We start from the raw sequence: 21,088 nt of genomic DNA on the forward strand, positions 1-21,088 counted from the left end.
GCCGCGAGGATTGGGCCAGAGTGAGCCGCGGGGTAACGTCATTTTGGCCTGGCTGGGCGGGGCCCGCGTCGGGACTCCAGTTCCCAGCCTGCACTGCTTCCCGCGCCTTCGAAGATCCCGGCGGCCTGAGTTGCGGTGGCGGGACCAGCGCTCCTTCCGTTCTCCTTGGGGCGCGGGATGGTTGTCTTGGTTACGGCTGCTTACGGTTCCCTAACCTGAGCGTGGAGGGGCTGCAACCCGACCGGCTGACTGCAGATGCCTTCGGTTCCCCTAAGTGTCTGAGGTGGTGGCGGGTCCAGCTTTGGTTGTCCAGTAATTGAAGCTTTGGAGGTACCTTGCGGTGGTCTACCCGTCTTTTCCGCGCGGGGCGAGGGATCCCCTTTGTTGCCGAGTTTGGGATTTAGTGTTCACGCCGATCGTGTGGGCAACCCCAATCACTGAGCCTTTGTAATCCAGAAGGATTGTTTCTCATTTTCCCTCTGTTACCCCCTTCCCTTTAAAAAAGAAACCGACCTTTCCTCGCCACACATCTCTGACTGGTTATTAGGAAAACCCATAAACAATGCCGTAATTTAGTATACCGCATAGCAAACGGGGTTTGCTAACATTCTTGTGAAAGGCTGAGAAATTCTATTTAGAATAATCGAGTTTTTCTCGTCTCTTTTTTCTGCAGTCTAGCTGGTCTGTCAAAAATGTCTGTTTCATTGCTTCCCCATTAAAAAAAATTAAGTGATGCCTCACGTTTAAGGCCGTACAGTTTTGATGTTTAAGTGTGTGTATGGGGGTCTAGGAAAGTCACTATTCTAATTCACAAAAATTTGCTACAGCTACTGTTTTCCGCTGTTTACCATTCATTTCTCCACCACTATACCAACCTTAGTAACTCTTTAATTTACTCTTTTTACTACACCTGTTTAAACCTTTCAAGATTTTAAGTCCTACTTCTGTATAACCTTAATCTAACTCAGAAGTGATTTCTCCAAGTTTGTGTTGATTTTTAAGTGCATTCTTGGGTACTGATGGGCGTTGTCCTTTCTGTCTTACATTTCTTTGTGTTTTCCAACTAAGATTTGTGCCGCAGGGACTTTTTTTTTTTAATTCATTGAAGGGCCACCCCCCCCCCCCAGTGCATTTGTCTAGAGTGCTCTAGGCCCTGGGTTTCATCCCCAGCACCCTAAAACAGTAAGGGCTGAGTTCATGGTAGGATTGAATGAATCTCTGTTTGATTTGAGCAGTAATTTACTATCTGACTCCAAATTGCTACTTAGGGAATCTTTGGTATCTCATTAATACACTCTGCTTTCTAGTAGTGTCTTAGTATATTTAAATTAATAATTTTTCATCTACAGGAGATTGAATTAGAAAACTGACCCATAATAATAAAAGATGTCTCGAAAAATTTCTAAAGAATCAAAAAAAGTGAACATCTCTAGTTCTCTGGAATCTGAAGATATTAGTTTAGAAACAACAATTCCTACAGATGATATTTCCTCATCTGAAGAACGAGAAGGTAAAGTCAAAATCACCAAGCAGCTAATTGAACGAAAAGAACTGCTTCACAATATTCAGTTATTGAAAATAGAGTTATCTCAGAAAAATATGATGATCGACAATTTGAAAGTGGATTATCTTACAAAGGTAAGATCAGGTATAAATTTTGTTATTTACATGCTTGATATTCTTTATAGATAAATAAGAATTATGTATTTCCTTTAAGGTATAGATTAATAAAATTGATAATACTTAGTCCAGGACAGGCTTTTAATACTTTGAAAGATAGGGTAATTTAAATATGAGAAAGGGGTAAATTCTTTTGGTTCAATTTTTAGCTCCTAGCATTATGTGAGGTGTAGATTTTCTTAGGTGTAATTTCTAACCAAGCTGTTGACTGCTTCACTGACCCTGATGTGATTAGTTTGGTAAGAAAAATCAAAATCATCATTATTCAGTTGAATCATCATACATTATTCAATCTATATTGTCCTTTGCCCTAGAGATTTGATTTCTTTGGTTGGTACCTTTCTGTTGCTGGTTACTGTGTCATATTGGGAGTCATAAATTCATATACCATAGTCTTCAGTTTGCCATCCAAATAAGAAGGTTGTCCTAGTCCAGTAGTGGCAAACCTATGGCACCCATGCCACAGCAGAAATGCAGAGCCCTCTCTGTTAGCATGGGAACCAAGTTCAGCATTGCCCCAGCAGCCAAGCATTCAGGTTTAATTGCAGTGTTAGCACTCTGTGATAAAAAAGTGGGTTTTGGGTTGCAGTTTTGGCACTCAATCTCTAAAAGGTTTGCCATCATTGTCCTACTCCTTGTTTTTCTGCCATGTGTGATTATTTATAGTTATAGAGCAGTTTCTGTAAGACCTGGTAAAGTTTTAACTAACCATAGGAAAGAGATAGATACATAGATGGATGGATGGATGGATAATATATATTTCTTTAGGCCTACCTGATATTATTTTTTGGTATTGTCTCTTTACTGTAAGGACAGGGACATATTTGTATTGCTGTTGTATCCACAGCATTTAGAACACTGCCTGTCACATTTTTAAATGCATGACTGTTTGCTCTTAATGAAACAAAACCCCAGGGTGGTTAATAGCAAACCCAAGGCCACTCAGCTGGAAGTGAGGGAGCCAGGTAGGATTCAAATCTGCAAGACCGTACTCTGCAAAAGGGACTATCCAAACATTTCCTCTTAGGTGTCTTACACAATCACCTCCCTAGATTAGGTCACTTGGTACATTATCAATGCATCCGTTAGTTTTCTGTGCCTATTACTTTTCTCGTGTTACTTTTGCTCCACAGTACCATTGGCTCATGTAGCCCTACTTCTCAAGATTTTCTTTAATGAAACTTATTGAAAAAGGCCTGAGTTAATATCCCATTCAATAATTCACTTGCTCAGTAAACAAATATTTCATTAACCACTTAACAGTTTAGCCAGAGCGTCACTTGGGCAGCAAATTTGTTTACATGCTGACTATCCCAAGCATTGCTTAGGAAGTGTCATTTCAACCAGTCAGTTCTTGTATTGAATAAATTTGATAAAGTTGTCATTTGTATATTTCCTATTATATTATAAAAAGTAATGAAAAAATATGCAATTTTTGGTCATCTTGTATTTCAATAATTGGACTGGTAAGTGGTTGAGTGCTGTCTTAATTACTTTTCTTGTTGCTGAAACAATACCTAACACCCAAAGTTAAAGGAGAAAGGTTTATTTGGCTCACAGTTTGTTGAGGTTTCAGTCCATAGTTGGCTGGCTCCAAAGCAGGGAGGCATGACAGAGGAGAAGTAGTCTATGGCAAGCAGGCAGGTAAAAGCATACTAGCCTTCTTTCTGTCCCTTGTATTTTATGCAAGCTACCTGCCCTAGGGCTGGTGTAGAGCTCACACCCTTAATCCTAGCCAGAACTATGCCAAACCAATGTGGACTGATTTAGCAATCACACACCCTTGATTCCAGCATCACACCCTGTACATCCAGCCACCTCTGAATAGCACCCCTATGACTGTGTGAGGCTTAGAGGGGACATCTAGACACAAGCCATAGCAAGTGCTGTATCCAGACCTACATTTTCTTTGGCCTCTTTTATTTTCCACTTGTGATGTACTTGATTATTAATAGCTTTTCTTATTTTTAAGTTTTACATTATAGAAGTGAGGACTGATTATAAGCTTTCTAGTGTAACACATCACACTTACAGATCTAGGTACACATGGTTTGGAATTCATTTCCAGCCTTACCAGTTGCCTTAGGCAAATTCCTTCACTTTTCTATTTCTTGATATCATGTAAAATAATAATACTATATTTACTTCATGGAATTGTCAGGAAGATTAAATTAATCAATGGATGTAGGCTCATAGACATCTTATGTATTATGAAATACAGTTATTATGATTAATTATAAACAGTATACTTACTTGTAACTCTACTTACTCAGCGCTGTTACTTTTCGTATACCCCTCCCCCAGTGCTTAATAGTTTGTTGTGGTGGTTTTCTAGTTAACTCCAAGTGTAGAAGACTAGTCGTATTCCTGAGTTGATAATATATAATAATCATTGATCCTTGCAAGGCCATTGTTTCCTTTGGTATGTTTATCCTTTTTTATTTCCATAGTTTCTTTCCCTTTCTCTTACTCTATGCAACTATTTTCATGTTTATCCTTTTGTTTACATGTAATTTTGAGACTGGATAGTTTTAATTTTTTCTTTACAAAAATCTGTTATATATTTTACTTTATGCTTTATTTCTTTTTTCTATTACATGATTTGATTTTTATTTCTATTTATTTATTTTTTTGTGTGGTACTGGAGATCAAACCCAAGGCTTTGTTCATGTTGGACAAGAATGTATACCACTAAGCTATACTCCGTCCCTATTCAGCTCTTTAAAGAATCATGCAAATTATTACATGCACATCTATTCCTTTGATTCCAATTCTTAATAATTCTCTTTGTGTATCTACCAATCTATCCCTGCACTTCCATGATGATAGGCACACAGTTTGCCTCCAACTCTCTTCCACCACAGTGCAGGATTGACTTTCTTTAGACACTTCTCTTCTGGATCTCTGAACATTCTTTCACATGCACACACATTCTTTGACACACACATATATATAAACATATATATTTATTTTGTTTTGTTGGTACCAGGGATCGAACTCAGGACCTTGTGCTTGTGAGGCAGATGGCAGAACCACTGAGCTAAATCCCCAGGCTATAAATATGTGTATTTAGTTTAACTAGATACTGCCAGATTTTCTGCAGAATAGCTGTAGTATTCTACATTCCCAGTTTTTTGCCTTTTGAATGAGTACTAGGATTATTCTGCTTGGAGACCCCTTAGTAGTAAGATATTTGCAGCCAGATATGTGAAGAAATACTGTATTTTAGAAAAATTAGTCTTCCATAATTCAAATCTAAACCATCTCCATTCTAAGATGAACCATCACATGTATTTTCACAAAAACTGCCAGTTGAGCTGTTTTGTGCCATAGAATATAAGATGGATTCTAATTTCAGAGATGTTAAAATATGAGAAAGTGAGAGCCTGGAATCCATGAAAGAATATTTTTAGCCATTCATGAGCATTTTCCAAAGCATTATCAGAACTACAAGATGAAAATAATCGTATTTTACTACCACAAAAAAAAATTTCCCTTACTGGACTGGTTGGAAGTTACAAGAAAGGTAGATTTCTGCTGTGTGTAAGACTTTTATTGCTATTAACATTTAAATGCCCTGGTTTTAAGTTACTGAGGTTCTTATTATTGGGTACATTTAAGTAGCTCTGGATAGTTACATGGTATGAATTTTATTGATTATTTCTGCTCTTAAAGGAGAGTGAATCAGCTGTCCAGGGTTTCAGGGATTATGTTCAGCACTTAGCATCAGACTTGGAAAATGGTGGCTGCTGTTAACAGAAGACACCTGGCATGGTTACTCCTACATATTGTTAGGAACCCAAATTCTTTTTAGCATGTGATTCTCACCTCAAAATCTTAAGATAATTGACCTGCCTCTGGTGTTGTAGTCATGTTACAGGTAGAAATAAGGAGAAGGGTGATGAGAAAAGTGGGCATATTCCATGAGTCAGTGCCCTCTAAGAAGTCTCCAGAACTAAAGCCAGTGACCTCAGTGGAGTAGAATTATACAGCATGACCACCCGAATGGGAAACCTGGAAGTGTAAGCTTTTTATTACTGTTACTAATAAAATCCAGACTTAAATTAGAAACAAAGGAAGAGTTAAAATGTTAAAGGTGATTTTCTTTTTCTGTTCATTAAAGTCTTTCCTTTTTTTAGTTAGAAAATATGTCAGTCTAACTTCCCATGTCAGTTTGGCAGCAGTACATATGTTTGACAAATAGCTTTATTGTAGTTAAGTTACTTATTTGTTCATTTGATCATGTTACGCTTCTTATGTTGATTTGATTCCTGTTGCTGATAGGATCACACAGGTCCAAGACAACTTAAAAATCACTGATGCCTGGATCAATGAGAATGAGATCTGAAAGAACCGAGAAAAGTTGCTAGCTACTCAGACCAAACTTCCTGATAGTAGAAAAGTGTTAACTTTATGCTTTCATTCCCATCCATTGCTGTCTAAATCCCTTTCTTACTCTACTTCTTTATCCCTTTTCTCTTCATTCATCTTGCCTATCAGTTTTCAAATGCCAGAAACTCATTTTGTTTATCTCTTGTTAGAGACCAATGGGTTCCTTATTACTTAGAAGATAAAAGAATGCCTTCCCAGCTCATTTGTTACTGAGGAATTTAATTTAGAAGTTAGTTGAAATTGTAAAACCTGGGCCGGGGATTTAGCTCAGTGGTTCCACCGCCTGCCTCACAAGCACAAGGTCCCAAATTCGATCCCTGATACCAAGAAAAAAAAGAAATTATAAAACTTACAATCCTGAAAATGTTTTTTTCCCTTTGAGGTAGCATATTCTTTTTTTTTGGAGCAGAAATCGAACTCAGGACCTTGTGCTTGCTAGCATATTCTTGATTTGCAAAATAGTAATTATGAGGGCCACGGATGTAGCTCAGTAGTGCAGTGCCTGCCTCGCAAGTGCAAGGTCCTGAGTTCAATCCCCGATACCTAAAAATAGTAATTATGAGGGATGTGGCCACATGTTGCTAGGATATAGCAGTCAACACAACAGAGTCCTTTTTAAGAAGGTTTCCCTTTCAAGTGATGGACTTGATAAAAAAAATTAATGCATCTTTAAGGTGACATGACAGTCACTTAATGGTTTTTTTGGTTCTTTTGCTTTAAAGTAGGAGTCAGCAAGCTTTCTCTATAAAAGTACAAGGTAGTATTATGTGCTTTATGGGCCACATCTGGTCTATCATATATTATTGTTCTTGTTTTTTGAGTTTTTATTGGTGTTGTCTTTTTTTCATACACCTAAAAATATAAAATCCATTTGGACTGGGCCAGGCCCATCACCACTGTTAGCTGTTGCTTATGTTTATGTATTCAGAAATGTCATTGGCAGATTTTGAGCAGTTGGTATTACATGTCCAGATTTTTGTATTCAAAGTGGCACAAAAATCATAGAGGAACTGAGGCAGAAGCAGGAGGCAGTAGATTATTGCCTGATGTACTAATGTACTAGAGCCATCTATTGAGAAATGGAAGGCTGGGAGAAAACTGATCTGGGAGATAAAATATAAGGTCCATTTTGGACATACTAAATTTTAGATTCCTAAATGGATTATCAGTTAGTGTTTAGGAGAGAGTCCGTAACTGTATATCTATCTAAATACACTTCCACTGTAGATAGCATGTAAAGCCATGGATTTGATGACATCTAGGGAGAGCAAAGGGCCATAAACCAAGTCAAGAGACTGTCCAACATTTAGAAATGGGTAGAAGAGAATCCAGCAAAGGAGGTCGAGGAGCTTAAGAGTGTCCATTGTAATTAGAAGGAAAACCAGAGAAGGAGCATCATGGAAGCCAGAAGAGAAGTTGTCAGCTTTGTCAAATCACGGTGTCAAGAAAAATATGCAGAAATCACCACTAGACTGGGCATCAAGGACTTTGATAAGAATATTTTAACTGGACTAGTATGGGACAGAGACTGTATTGATGTTGTAGGCTGAAGGGGAGCAGAGAAATGGTAATGCTCCAAAAGGAGTGGTGTGATGAAGTAGTGTTGTTGTCTTGGTAGTGGGAGACAAGACATGTTTGCTTAGTGATGGGAATGATCCAACAGAGAAGGAGAACTCAATGATGCAAGCGGGATTTGCTTGAATATGTATTGGCTGCTAAGTTTATTTTAAAGGACAAACAATAATTGCCTGGGTTGAAAGGGAAAGAGAAAAGAATTTCCTAAATAGATTAAGCAAAATCAAAGGGCATAAGAGTTTAAGAGAAAACACAGCATATTTAAGGAATAGCAAGCATTCTAGCTGGAACAGAGTTTCCATTTAAGCACATAATAAAGGAAGTGGTTAGCAAGGGTCAGATGAAGAAGGACTAGTGTATTAGAACTTTTTATGAAGACTGTGAAGATACTCTGAAGGATTTAAAACTGGGTATATTTTTGATAGCATTTTTTAAAAGATGAGATAAAAGAAGATAGATGTAGAGGTTGATAAAATTGTAGACAGGGAAATCAAGGAGGAAACTGATATAATAGTCCAGGCAACCATATTAAAAGGATGTTTTGTTTAGTTTTGGAGTCTAGAGAAATTCATTAAGTACAGGATTAGATAAGGTCAGTTATTTAATTTTGGTTGTTTATAACAATACCCATATATTAGTCGATTAAAGATGTGTAGCAGTCAGATAAATAGCTGTGAGGGCTGGATATAGCTCAGTGGAAGAGTACTGGCCTAGTACGTGTGAGGCCATGAATTTGCTCTCCAGTGCCAGAAATGAATGAATGAATGAATGAATGAATGATGTAGAGTACAAATGCTGGGTCTGGGCTGGAAATAATTAGTTGGGCGAGGCATGATCATGAAGTCCCAGTTGTCAGTGAGCATCTCAGTAGTATGGGTTAAGGGAAAAACAGTGTTAGTGATAGCTTGACAAAAAGACATTTATGAAGCATCAGTTTTAAACCATAGTATGAGAAGACTTTACAGTTTGCACACATAACCATTACCAAAAAGAAAAGAAAACCTATCCATTTTTGTCCTGTTTCTTTTAAGTGTTTTTTCATTTGTTGTTTGCTTTTGGTGGAGCTGAGGATTGAACCCCAGGGCTTCACACATGCTAGGCAATTGCTCTGCCACTGAGCTACATTCTACCCAGTCCTATTTTTTTTTAATATTTTTATTTTTAAGCTGATTCTTTACAATAAATTTGAAAATATATACTTTGCCTTATTCTCTTTATTAAGATTGAAGAATTAGAGGAGAAACTTAATGATGCACTTCACCAGAAGCAGCTACTAACTTTGAGATTAGACAACCAATTGACTTTTCAACAGAAGGATACCAGGTAAGAAAAGTTTAAAAAAAAATAAAAAGAAACCTAGTATTTAGCAATTAAAAATAACTTTAACGGGGCTGGGGATTTAGCTCAGTGGTTCTGTCGCTTGCCTTGCAAGCACAAGGACCCAAGTTCGATCCCTGGTACCAAAAAAAAATAATAATAATAATAACTTTATTATCTGTTCATGCATGTCATTGTAAGCTAAAATAGAGCAATTTTGTCAGAGCTGGTAATAATTTTCATGTCTAGACCACCAAAAAATAGATTATTTGATATAGTATGTGAAATTTAAAAAGTCAGAATTCAGCTTTTATTCAGTAAGCATGGGTCAATGTAAGTGAACCACAAAGGAAGTGCTCTGAACTGACCACCACATAATTTGCTGTCTAGATTACTAATCTTTCTTCATTTATGTTGTGAAACATACTGATTGATTGTCATGGCCCATTGGACTTCCTGGCATGAAGTACTGTCCATTGTACCTACGTATTTCTCCAGCTTAGCTGAGTACTTATCAGGAACCCATCCTTTACTCTTCAGTATGCCTGTGCCAAGCATGTCTAATACACTTATGTAACTTAAAAGTTAAATAAGAAAGTATGAGTACCAAAAAGATGCGTTGTTTCTATTTAAAGTATAAATAAATTCATTGGAAACACCTGATAAAAGTGAGTGACAAAAAAATAATGAAATGAAGTATTAAGACAGATTTAAAAATTGGGGCCAAAAGTCAAACTAATAAGGTCTCCTGCCTTTCTAAAGAAATTGAGCTTGGAAATCATAAACAAAACATATGAAAACAAAGCATGCCTCTGTATTCAAAAAACTTTGGACCCTTTATAAAAAATACAGCAAATCAATGTTTATTTCTGTGTTTTAATTAGAAGTAAATGTGTAAAGTAGGCATCTTTCTTTTTTTAAGATTTGACTAACAAATTTTCTAAAAAGTTACCAGACCAAATGTTAGCTAGCACATTAAATGGATCTCAAACTTTAACGTGTACCCAGAAGACTTGTTAAAAAGATTACTACATTCAGCCCTTACATTCAGATTTTGGGTAGATGCTGAGAATTTGCATTTCTACCAGGTGGTGCTGGTGGTATTGGGAAAGCACCGTGTTAGACAAACTGAATGATGCTGAGAGGGCTTTTAGTCAACTATTGCAGTGGTGCTATTGATAGCAAATGGTGGTAAAAAATGGTTGGATCATTAGTATATCCATGAGGGTAGAGTGATAGGATGTCCTGATGGATTAGATGTGGGGCTTAAGAGAAAATAAGAGTGAAGAATTGCACCAACATTATGAAAGATAGAGTTGTTGTCAACTAAGATGGAGGAAATCAAAGGGTTTGTGAGTAAGAAAGTAGGAGTTCAATTTGGGACATGTTAAGTTGGAGTTGTCTTGTCAAATCTACATGGACATGTATGAAAAGTTTGGTCTGGATATATAAATCTGACATTAGGATATAGCCAGTATTTAAGTCATGAAACTGGGTGATTTCCCTAGGGAAGTGAGTATAGAAAGAGAAGAGGACCAAGTACTTCATCATTAAGAAAAGAAGAATGGGGCCAGGGATTTAGCTCAGTGGTTCTGCCGCCTGCTTCGCAAGGGCAAGGACCCAAGTTCTATCCCCGATATCAAAAAAAAGAATGAAAATATGCTGTAGTAAAAAGAGGAGAAAATGAAGGAAGTGTGGTTTCTTGGAGACCAAATAAATTAGAAAAAGGTTATCAAGGAAGAAGAGATTAGACTCAGTGGTAGAGTTCCTGCTTAGTATGCACAGGCCTTGGATTCGATCCCCAGTGCCACACATATACAAAGGAATGAGAGATTAAATGTGTTAAGTGCTATCAGTAGGTCATGGATGTAAAAAAGAACTAAGACTCAGTCATTGACAATATGAATGTAATTGGTGTCATTGAGATCTAAGTAGAAACGGTAAATATTTGATTGACATGGATTAAGAGGAAAGAAATTAGTGACAAAGAGTATAGACAGCTTTTGAGCACTTTTCTCCCATAGGGAAGCAAACCAAGGGCAAAGTGAAGTGGGGCCAAGAGTTGTGTTTTTATTTGTTTTAAAATAGGAGAAATAGCAACATGTTTGTTTGTTGACAGAAGTAATACAGTAGGAAGGAGGAAAAATCAGATTGTTCCTTCTTGTTTAAAATCTTTGGGTGTGCAAGTAACAATAACTGTCTGCTATATGTTCTTTGAGAATGATGACTATGTGCAGATTAACCTCAGTGGCTGGATAAATACTTTCTGGTGGTTAAGCGTTGCCATACCACTTAGAAGAGATTCCTTAAAGTACTGGGATAAAAGAGGAATGAAAATTACTTAAATAAGTAGGGTCCAGAGCAGATAGATGAGATTTAAAACCTAAGCAGAGAAAAGGGCCAGGTATGTGGCTCAGTGGCACTGCACCTGCCTGGCAAGTGCAAGGTCCTGAGTTTGATCCTTGCTACAGGAACATGTTATCAGGGCTAGGAGTACAGCTCAATGGTAGAGTGCATGTGTAAGGTCCTGGGTTTAATCCTCAGCATCAAAAAAAAAAAAAGAGGAAATGTATATTTTTGTAATTTGAATTTTTAAAATGTCAACTAATAATTTATGTGACCACACATTTACTGATTAGTATGGAATTGTTATTTCATGTTTAATTGGTTAAGTAAATAAGCATTTAGATGGATCCAAGAACACTGCTGAACTTTCCCAATTTTATTAAAGATTCTTTCAAGCTTGCTATAAATTATCTCCTAATGTAGAAAATATCAAGAACTAATGAAACAAGAAATGGAAACCATTTTATTGAGACAGAAACAACTAGAAGAAACAAATCATCAGCTAAGAGAGAAAGCTGGAGATGTTCGTCGAAACTTGCGTGACTTGCGTGACTTTGAGTTGACAGAAGAGCAATATACGAAACTAAAAGCTTTTCCTGAAGATCAGCTTTCTATTCCTGAATATGTATCTGTAAGTGTCTTGTATCACTTAAGAAAAAAAACTGCATAATATTTTCAAACAACATATATTTGCTATTTATGTATTAACCGTTAATTTCAAAGTACTCAAAATTATCTTATGGTAATGATCTGAAGATTGTGAGTAATAGTCAGATCACCAAATTGTAAAGAGTCTTGACCATTGATTTCCAAGGATAGGAATAAATAGGATCCTGAAGTTATGAACTACATAACTTTAGAAATGAATTATTTCATTATTAAGTGGTGGTTTAAAATGGTTTCAAAATGAAAAATTATGAAGATAAACTGCAGGTGAGTTGCTGCTCTGGGTGGGTTAGGGATAGTGGGGGGAGTGGAGTTGGTGTGATTATAGGGGGAGTGTGAGTTGGGATGAAGGAGAACTGTGTGGTGAGATTAGTTTAGGATCTTGATGACCTTGCTGGTTAAACAAATCTGCTCTTCTGATTGACATATGGTGGTATTCTCAAAATGCTTGGTCTCAGTATTCCTTGATATTCTAAAAGTCACCGAGGATTCCCAGAGAGCTTTTGTTTATATGATATAGACCATATCTATTATATTTGCCATGTTAGAAATGAAGAATATGGTATTTTTGTTTTGTATCCCAGGCTGGTCTGGAACTCATGGTGATCCTCCTGCCTCAGCCTCCCAATAGCTGGGATTACAGGTGTGTGCACCATGCTCAGCCAAGACTAAGGGATTTTTATAAACAGAAGAATACCGAACCAGGCACAGTGGCACATGCTTGTAGGCCCAGCAACTCTGGAGGCTGAGGCAGGAGGACTGCTTGATTTCAGGAGTTTGAGGCTGGTCTAAGGAGTATAGCAGGACCCTGTCTTAAAAAATAACTAATACACCTGCTGTGCAAGCTCAAGGACCAGAGTTCGATCCCTGGTACCCCCCCCCAAAAAAAACCTAATACATAAGTACACATTCCATTGGCTTTAAAAGTCATGACATTGTATATTAAAGAGTTTCAGATTGTATGCCTGCACAATAAATAGATGTAATTATTCTCTTCTAACTTGCTGGTAGTTTTTTAGTTTTATAGGACCTTGTCAGATGGAACTCTTGACTGAAGTAGGTAGCAAATTCCCGAGAGTCATTCCACCACCTGCTTCACAAGCACAAGGTCCTGAGTTCGATCCTCTGTACCAAAAAAATTCCCCTGAGAAAAATTATGAATGGGAAGTAAATCTGAACAGAACACAAGTATTGATAGGAAAGATACCTCCTTTTATTCTGATTATCCCTCACACTGCAGTGGCCAAGGTAAGCAGAGCTCTGCCAAGAGCTTGAAATAAGAACAAAGATAGGGCTGGGGTGAGCTCCATGGTAGAGTGCTTGCCTAGCATGTGGAAGGCTGTGGGTTTACTCCTCAGCATCTTGGGTGGGGGAAGTAGACTTTATCTCTTTATCAGTTTCTTGTTTATATATATTTAGGCATTGGAGATTGAGCAATCTACAAACCAAACAAGTTCTTGTCTTCATGGAGCTTATCTTCTAGCAGAACAGCACAGATAGTAATTTAAATATTAAATATGTGAATGTGTGTTATTATGGAGAAAAGAGCAAGAGTGAAAATTAGGGAGTGCAGCCAAATTAGGGTGCTGCTTTAAACTAGGACAAGGGAATCAGGAGGTTTCACTGCCAAGGTGACACTTGATCTAAGACTGAGAAGGACAAGGCCTGAACCGTGGATTTATATGTGGGAAGAACTGTTCTCATAGAGGAGGTAGCAGTGACACAGGCCTTGAACACTTGATATGTTCGGGGAATTTATAAGCAGGTAGTGTGGAATGAGCAATACTTAGGAGATGTGGAGTAAGTGGTAATAGGGTATAAAAAGAAGAGAGGGAGGTACTATTGGGTGGGGAGTTACAGATTATCTAGTTCTTTGTTAACTTAATTGAACATTAAGATTTAAAGTATTAGTGGTTAGGTTTGGGTAATGGCTGTCTTGCTTAATTATAGTTATTTCCTTTTTTAATAACTGTTTTTGAGTTATTACTAATATTTATCCATGGGGAATATATTCCAGGACTACTAGTGAATGACTAAAACTACAGATAGCACTACATCCTTTATATCCTTTACAGTACTCTGTTTGTCATTATACATAAATATTGCATTTATTATCATACATAAATACCTGTGATTGTTTAATTTCTAATTTAGACACCATAAGAAATTGACAGTAACTAATAATAAAATCAAATATTATAACTTTTTTTTGGTAGTCCAGGGGGACTGAAACCAGGGCTTCAGATATGTTAGACAAGTACTCTTACCCCTGGACTACATCCCTAGCCCTTTAAAAAAAAATTTTTTTTAAATTTTGAGTCAGGGTCTTGTTAAGTTCCCTGGGCTGATCTTGAACTTTTGATCATCCTGCTTCAGCCTCCTGAGTATCTGGAATTATAGGCATGTACCACCATGCCCAGCTAACAGTATACTTTCATTAAAAATTATTTAAAACTTAAGAATTTTCTTTTTTTTCTTTTTTTTTTTGGTACCGGGGATCGAACTCAGGTCCTTGTGCTTGTGCAGCAGGCAACAAAACCACTGAGCTAAATCCCCGGCCCTGAATTGTTTTTTTCTTGGACTTTCTGTGTAATATCTTTGGGTGTGGTTGACTATGGGTAAGTGAAACCAGGGAAAATGAAGCATGAAAAAGGCAGACATGTATACCGGAAATTAACAAATTTTAATTTTAATTTGTACTTCAAAATTGCTTATTAATTTCTTTTTTTTTTTCAAGATTCGGTTCTATGAACTGATGAGTCCATTAAGAAAGGAAATCTGTGAACTGCAGGTGAAAAAAAATGACCTATTGGAAGAATTAAGTACAAATAAAGACAAACTGAAGCAACTGACAGAGGTTTGTAAGGTTTTGCTTACTGGTAAGAAGCAGCTCCAACTTTTTCTATAAGGAATGTCTCAGAATTTACAGTGAGGAAAAGTCAGTGATGGAAAAATGGGACTAGAGAATGCTTACTGCTATGATCTTCTTAAGTAGTGAAATGAAAGTTAAACTGGAAGTAGTCATCTTAAAACTTGAGAAGATAAGTTCATGATATTGACCTGTAATCCATAATTTAGCATTTTGTTATTGTAACAAATAACAATTTAGCATTTTGTTATTTTCATACTCAAGCTGCTTTTGAAATCTAATATGGACCATTGTCTTAGTTACTTTCCTCATTGCTGAAACAAAATACCCAACACCCAAAGTTAATGGAGGAAAGGTTTATTATAGCTCACGGTTTGTAGAGTTTTCAGTTCATAGCTGACTGGTCCAAGGCAGGGTGGCATGGAAGAGGAGTATCTCAGAGGAGAAATAGTTCATGGCAGGCAGAAGGCAGCAAGTAGTGAAATAGTGAATCAGCAAAGCAGAAGCTTGCCTCTCCCTTTTATTCCCCTCTAGGCTCCCTACCCTATCAGTAGTGCCACCCACATGCAGGGTGGGCCTTCCCATTATCCACACCCAGAACTATGCTTCACCAATCAGTGGACTAATTTAATAATCAGACATCCTTAGTCCCATACCCTACAATCAGCCACCTCTGAAAAGGCCCTTCTATGAGTGCATGAGGCTTTGGGGGGGACATCTAGATACAAGCCATGACAACTGTATCTGAAAATTGCTGTGACATATGCACATAAGAGTTTATTTAATAATTCAGGTCTCTATTTTTAATGCTATTCTGTCAGGAAATTTACACATGAAGCAAGAAATGTAGACCAGGATATGCAGGGAATTTCTTTCAGGTGCCCTAAGTAAGAGAATACTTGTGACTTTTTATTAGCATGACTCTTAAGTTCTGATTTCACTAGGACTGATTCCTCTATTTCTTATATGTAAGTATTAATAGCACCTCATTTACTTTTTTTTTTTTTTTTTTTTTTGTACTAGGGATCAAACTCGGGACCTTGGTCTTGCAAGGCAGGCAGCAGAAACACTGAGCTAAATCCCTGGCCATCCTCATTTACTTTTTAAAGTATCCCAATCTAGTTGATAAATTATATAGTCATCATACTTATACGTCTTATATTTATAGGAAGGTGGACTAATGATTAGCTTCTAGATTATGGCACTGACTATATATTCCAGAATACTATCAAGTTGTTATAATTTGCTAAGAACAAAATATTGGTAGCTGATTGATTTTACTGTATAAGAGTTAGAAAGGGAATAACTTTTCTTCAAGGATTTCATTAATCTTAAAGGAAAGCACTTAAGGTTAAAGCTTACAAATAGAGTCTGCTCTAATTCTTGCCTTGTGTGTGGTATGAAAGGGAGCTATTGTCCATTTATCAGTCATTCTGCTTCATCAAATACAATTAACTTACAATACTTGTTCTGAGCATGTATACTGATACTAGCATTAACACTAGTGATGGGGATAGTGCAGTATTAGGTGCTGGAAGTAATGAACACAAGAGAGACACTATCTGCCCTTAGAGAGTTCAAATTCTGGTAGATTACAGTTAGAACATTTGATGAAATCTTGATACTCTGATTTATTGTGTGACCTTGAACAAATCCTTTTTTTTTTTTTTTTTTTTGGCAGTAGGTATTGAACCCAGGGCCTTGCACATGCTAAGCAAGCACTCTACATCGCCACTCATTCATTCACTTAGAGGAGGGTTTTGCTAAGTTGCTCAGGCTAGCTTCAGACTTGTGGTCCTCCTAACCCCCCAGCTTCCCAAATAGTGGGGATCACAGGCATGTGCCACCACTCCCTGGCTAAACAAGTCATTTAATATTTCCTGTCCTTCAAATAGGGAAAATAATACTGTTTGTCCTTTATTTTATTGGATTCCCCGTGTTTCTGTTCAAAAGGGAAGATACTATTTTAACAAAGTTGCATACAAATATTTATCTTATTTCCCATTTCAAGGGTAGTATCTCTCAATGATCTGTTATTCAGAAATATTATAATTTGATGTATATTTTCAGTGTTCTGCTTTGCTGCCCTCTTAACATTAGATGGGATTTACTCATGTCATTGTATAGCCAGTATGACATGAGTCTGAAGCCTCAGCTTCCTTCGTCTCCTCAAAGGAGAAATAGGAGAGAAGCAGATGTGCACCTAATCCAGGCTTCTGTTGGTTTGTTTTGCTTTTTCTTCTGCTATGTGCCACATTTTGCCTGTTAACTGTTTTGCACCATTAAAAAGATAGCTGTTTAGTTTTAAAAATATTTTTTCAGTTGTCAAAATAAAACAGGAGAAAGTTAAAAGGCCTAGTTTGGCTATTCCTTGTGCAACCTTGGGCCAGTCATTTCAGTGCTGCTGCTTCTATAAATGCCGAGGGTGGCAGTAGTGCAGGGCTCTTGTGGAAGAGGCAGACTGGGTTTCAGACTTGGTTCTGCCGCACTTTGGGCTACCTCAGCATCCCTCAAGGACTTACTGTGTAGGAGGAGAGCAAGAAAAGCTGCCTATCCTTGTTTCTATCGAACTGTCTTTTTTTAATCACTTTGTTATTTGGGACTTTACGAGTGATTTCTCTTAAATACATGATTCCTCAGGCCAGTAAAGAAAACAGTTTACAACTCTAGAATTATCATTAACGTATATTTTTACTGCATAGTACAGCCAGTATCCCAACTTTTGACACTGAAGGGTCAGTAATGGCTTTATATCTCAGAGTTTAGTTTAATTCATCCTTGGTAACACTTTCAGTATGTTACTGATAAAGCATAGATGATACAGTTTGAATTATGGGGTTCTTAGATATTCTGATGCGCTAATAACTCTTGAACATAGAAATGTTTGGAAATTTGTATTAATCAGGGTTCACTGGAGAAACAGAAAACAGGATATATGTAGGGGGGAGATTAATTGATTGAGAGGTAGGAAAGGGAGAAGGTTTATTTTAAGAAATCAGCTTATACAGTTTGGAACTTGGGAAAGTTTAAAATCTCCAGGGTCAGCCAGCAAACTGGAGTAGGGAAGAGTTGTAGTTCAACTCCAATCCTTCCTTTGGAAGTCAGTCTTTTACTATTGAAGTCTTTAGCTGATTAAATAAGGCTCATTCACATTATGGATAATAATCTGCTTTACTCAAGTTTACTGATTTAAATGTTTATCTCATCTTTTAAAATTAGTACCTTGCCAAGAACATGTAAAATGATATTTGGCCAGATATGGCCTAGCCAAGTGGATACATGAAATTAGCCATGTACACATTTATCTCTTAAAGATTTATTACCTCTCAGCTAAATGTGCAATCTTAAAAGATACTGTTTTGAGTTCCATCTCTGCAACTTAACAACAATGTGATTGTCTTAAATTAAAAACAAAAACAAAATTTAAAAAATTAGGCCTCTCTGTCCACTTACAACTTCTTCTGTAAAATAGGGATGATTTCGATCCCCAGTACCAAAAAAAAAAAAAAAAAAAAAATAGGGATGATAATACACAACACTTACCTTACATGGCTATTATTCTAAAGAAGGAAATCCATTCCCTAAGGAGACATTGTGTGTCTGCTGTGTGACAGCCATGTTCTAGGTACTTGCTGTGTCTCACTGAGCAAAACATCGGTCCTTGCCCTCATGGAGTTTATGTTTTAAAAGGACATCTGTTAAACATATTTTCAATGAAAATAAAAAATACACATGATAAATAAGCAAATCACACAGTATGTTAGAAGGTGATAACTGCAATGAGAAAAAGAAAACGTAGATGAGTATAAGGTGAATGGAGCAGTGCATTGGAAGCAGGGAGAAAGCACAGTCAGAATTATAGAGGAGCTTAGAAATTTCCAAGGACTTGAAGAGAGTAGGGGCACAACAGACTTCCCAAGGGTGGGTTTCCAGGCAGAGGGAAAAGCCAATGCAAAATCAAGAGCACAACTTGCTGTTTGTAAAACAGTGAAAGGAAAAGGTGGATAGTTGGGAATAAGATCAGAGTTCTGTTGAAGTCATTCATTGGAAGGACTTTGATTTTAACATTGAATGAAATGAAACATAATAGCATTTCTAAAGGAGGTATAACATGACCTGGCATACATTTAAGAATTCTGGCTGGCACAAAGTAGACATCAACAAATGTTTGGTGATTAAATTACTTTCAGTGAGTATTAAAGGACTTTCTTAATGTCCTAGATAGTGGTTTTTAAAGAAAACTTCTTGCTGAGAATAGATTATGGAGCTATAAGGACAGGCCCAGAGAGAAGTGTTAGGAGGCTGCTTTAGTAGTCCAGGCAAGAGGCACTAGTGCTTCAGACCAAGGTGGCAGCAGTGGAAGTGGTGGGAACCAGTTGGATTCTGAAAGTTTTAGAAACAGAACCAATGGGATTTCTTTAGGAATTGGATGAAGAGTATAAGACAGAGGAGTCAAGTTAATTTTGAGGATTTTGGCCTGAATAATTGGATGAATGGAGTTGTATTCAGCTGAGATGGGTGAGACATAAGTCAGGCAAAAGATTTTAGTGCAAAAGACAGTTGAAGTTTTTGAAGTAGTGAGAGATCTGTTAGGTGCACAATTGTAGATAGATGAATGTGCAGGTCTGAGTTAGGTACACGTTTGGGAGTCATTGGCACAGAAATGACCCTTAATTCCAGGCTGAAAGTCCCTGGAGAATAGTGAGTGTAGAGAAGATGACAGAGCCTGGACTGAAGGGGACTTCAGTATTGACATATAGGAGAGAGGGAAGTCAGCAGTAGGGAAACCAAAAAATATCATGTCTTGGAAGCCAAGGAAGAAAGTTTGTCTAGGAAGAGAGAGTGATCAACTGTTTCAGATGTCATTGGGGGATCCCGTTAGATGAAGACAATTTATGTTTAACAGGGTCACTGAGAACTTCGTCAAGGCAGGTTCTGGTGGAGGAGTAGGGTGAAAAGCTTGATGACCCTGTGTTTGAGAGTGAAGGGGAGGAAAACAATTGAACATAAAAATGTAAGCAACTCTTCCTGAGTAATTTCCTGTTGCATAGGGGAACAGAGACAAGGTTGACTGACAGGAAAAGTGGGGTCAAAAGAGGGTCTTGTTTTTTTTTAAGATAGGCTAAATCACTACTAATCTACATAAATCACATTGTAAATCTTAGAAATGTTCTCGTCTACATTTGAATTGTTTTCATAGTAAGAAAATGTTACAAATATATGAGTATGCGTTTATATGTTCTTGTTTCTTTGCATGAAATTTTTCACTTGACTGTTTATAGCTTTTATTATAGACTGGTTTTTTTAAAAAATTTGAACAAAAAAGAATTTTTTTGAACAAATTTTTTTCCATTGAGAATAGTTCAAATAACTGCTTTAAATCTTTCTTACTAGCCTGGTATTGTGGCAAATGCCTGTAATCCCAGTGAGACAGGAAAATCGCTGCAAGTTTGAGTGAGTTTGTAGGCCACCTGGGCTACATAGTAAGTTCAAGGGTAGACTGGACTATAATAGTGAGCCTTTGTCTCACACACACACAAAATATATATAGAGAGAGAGATATATACATACAGATACATATGTGTGTATATATATCTATATATCTATAGGTATATCACACCCTGCTCATTCTAACATCTCTGCCTGTCACCTTAGGTTGGTCACTGTTGTTTGTCTTTTAAGAATGTCTCACATGTTCCTGTATCTTCAGATGCCAAGTAACTTCAAACTTTTTATTTAAATCAGAGAGTAAATTTTAGAAGATAATATTGTTACTACCGTGTTGTATAGATTCTGCATTTTATGTTTCTCTGAACAATGCTAAGGTTTTTTTTTTTGGAACCGGGAATCGAACTCAGGACCCTGCGCTTGCCAGGCAGGCACCTGAACCACTGAGCTAAATCCCCAGCAACAATGCTGATTTTTTACTTTAGAAAATTAAGTTAATTATACTTAGACTGCGTACATTGTTTCTTGGACAGTAGCGATAATTTTAGTTCAGCTTTTTGGGCCTTAGTACTTGGGCTGTGTGGAACCTGCCCCATGCCAATATTGTTCAGAGGGCAGTGGAGATTTACACAGAATTATCCTCAAAATTTAGTTTCTCCTCTGGTTGTCTTTGGAATGCCTTCCTCATTGCCCCAAACTGTCTTCTAGTTCTCCAAGCTAGAGAGACTGTGGATTTTCCATTGCACTTTATCCATCCAGTGTAATTCAGAACAGGTCTGCCCTCTGGCTAAACAC

The 21,088-nt window shown here is 37.2% G+C and overlaps 1 protein-coding gene across 6 annotated transcripts in view; it reads left to right on the top strand.

Moving 5' to 3' along the window:
• The window catches only part of Pibf1 (progesterone immunomodulatory binding factor 1), a 220,034-nt gene that overhangs the window by 359 nt on the left and 198,587 nt on the right, over positions 1-21,088 (top strand). For 5 of the 6 annotated variants that reach the window (XR_015443697.1, XM_021258673.2, XM_004845256.4 and 2 more), the window contains exons 1-5: positions 137-330; positions 1,350-1,638; positions 8,870-8,970; positions 11,734-11,941; positions 14,714-14,833. Coding sequence is in view for 5 of the 6 variants with exons in the window: in XM_021258673.2 (XP_021114332.1) it covers positions 1,387-1,638; positions 8,870-8,970; positions 11,734-11,941; positions 14,714-14,833 (681 nt within the window). In the remaining variant the exon portion in view is untranslated. Of the gene's footprint in view, positions 1-136; positions 331-1,349; positions 1,639-8,869; positions 8,971-11,733; positions 11,942-14,713; positions 14,834-21,088 lie in introns of those variants that run through there. The other variant, XM_087192882.1, reaches the window with a different exon arrangement.

This window comes from Heterocephalus glaber, unplaced genomic scaffold (genome assembly GCF_053883595.1).
Source record: "Heterocephalus glaber isolate CG9 unplaced genomic scaffold, H.glaber_assembly_v1.0 deba00001577, whole genome shotgun sequence".
NCBI classification, from domain to species: Eukaryota; Metazoa; Chordata; class Mammalia; order Rodentia; family Bathyergidae; genus Heterocephalus; species Heterocephalus glaber.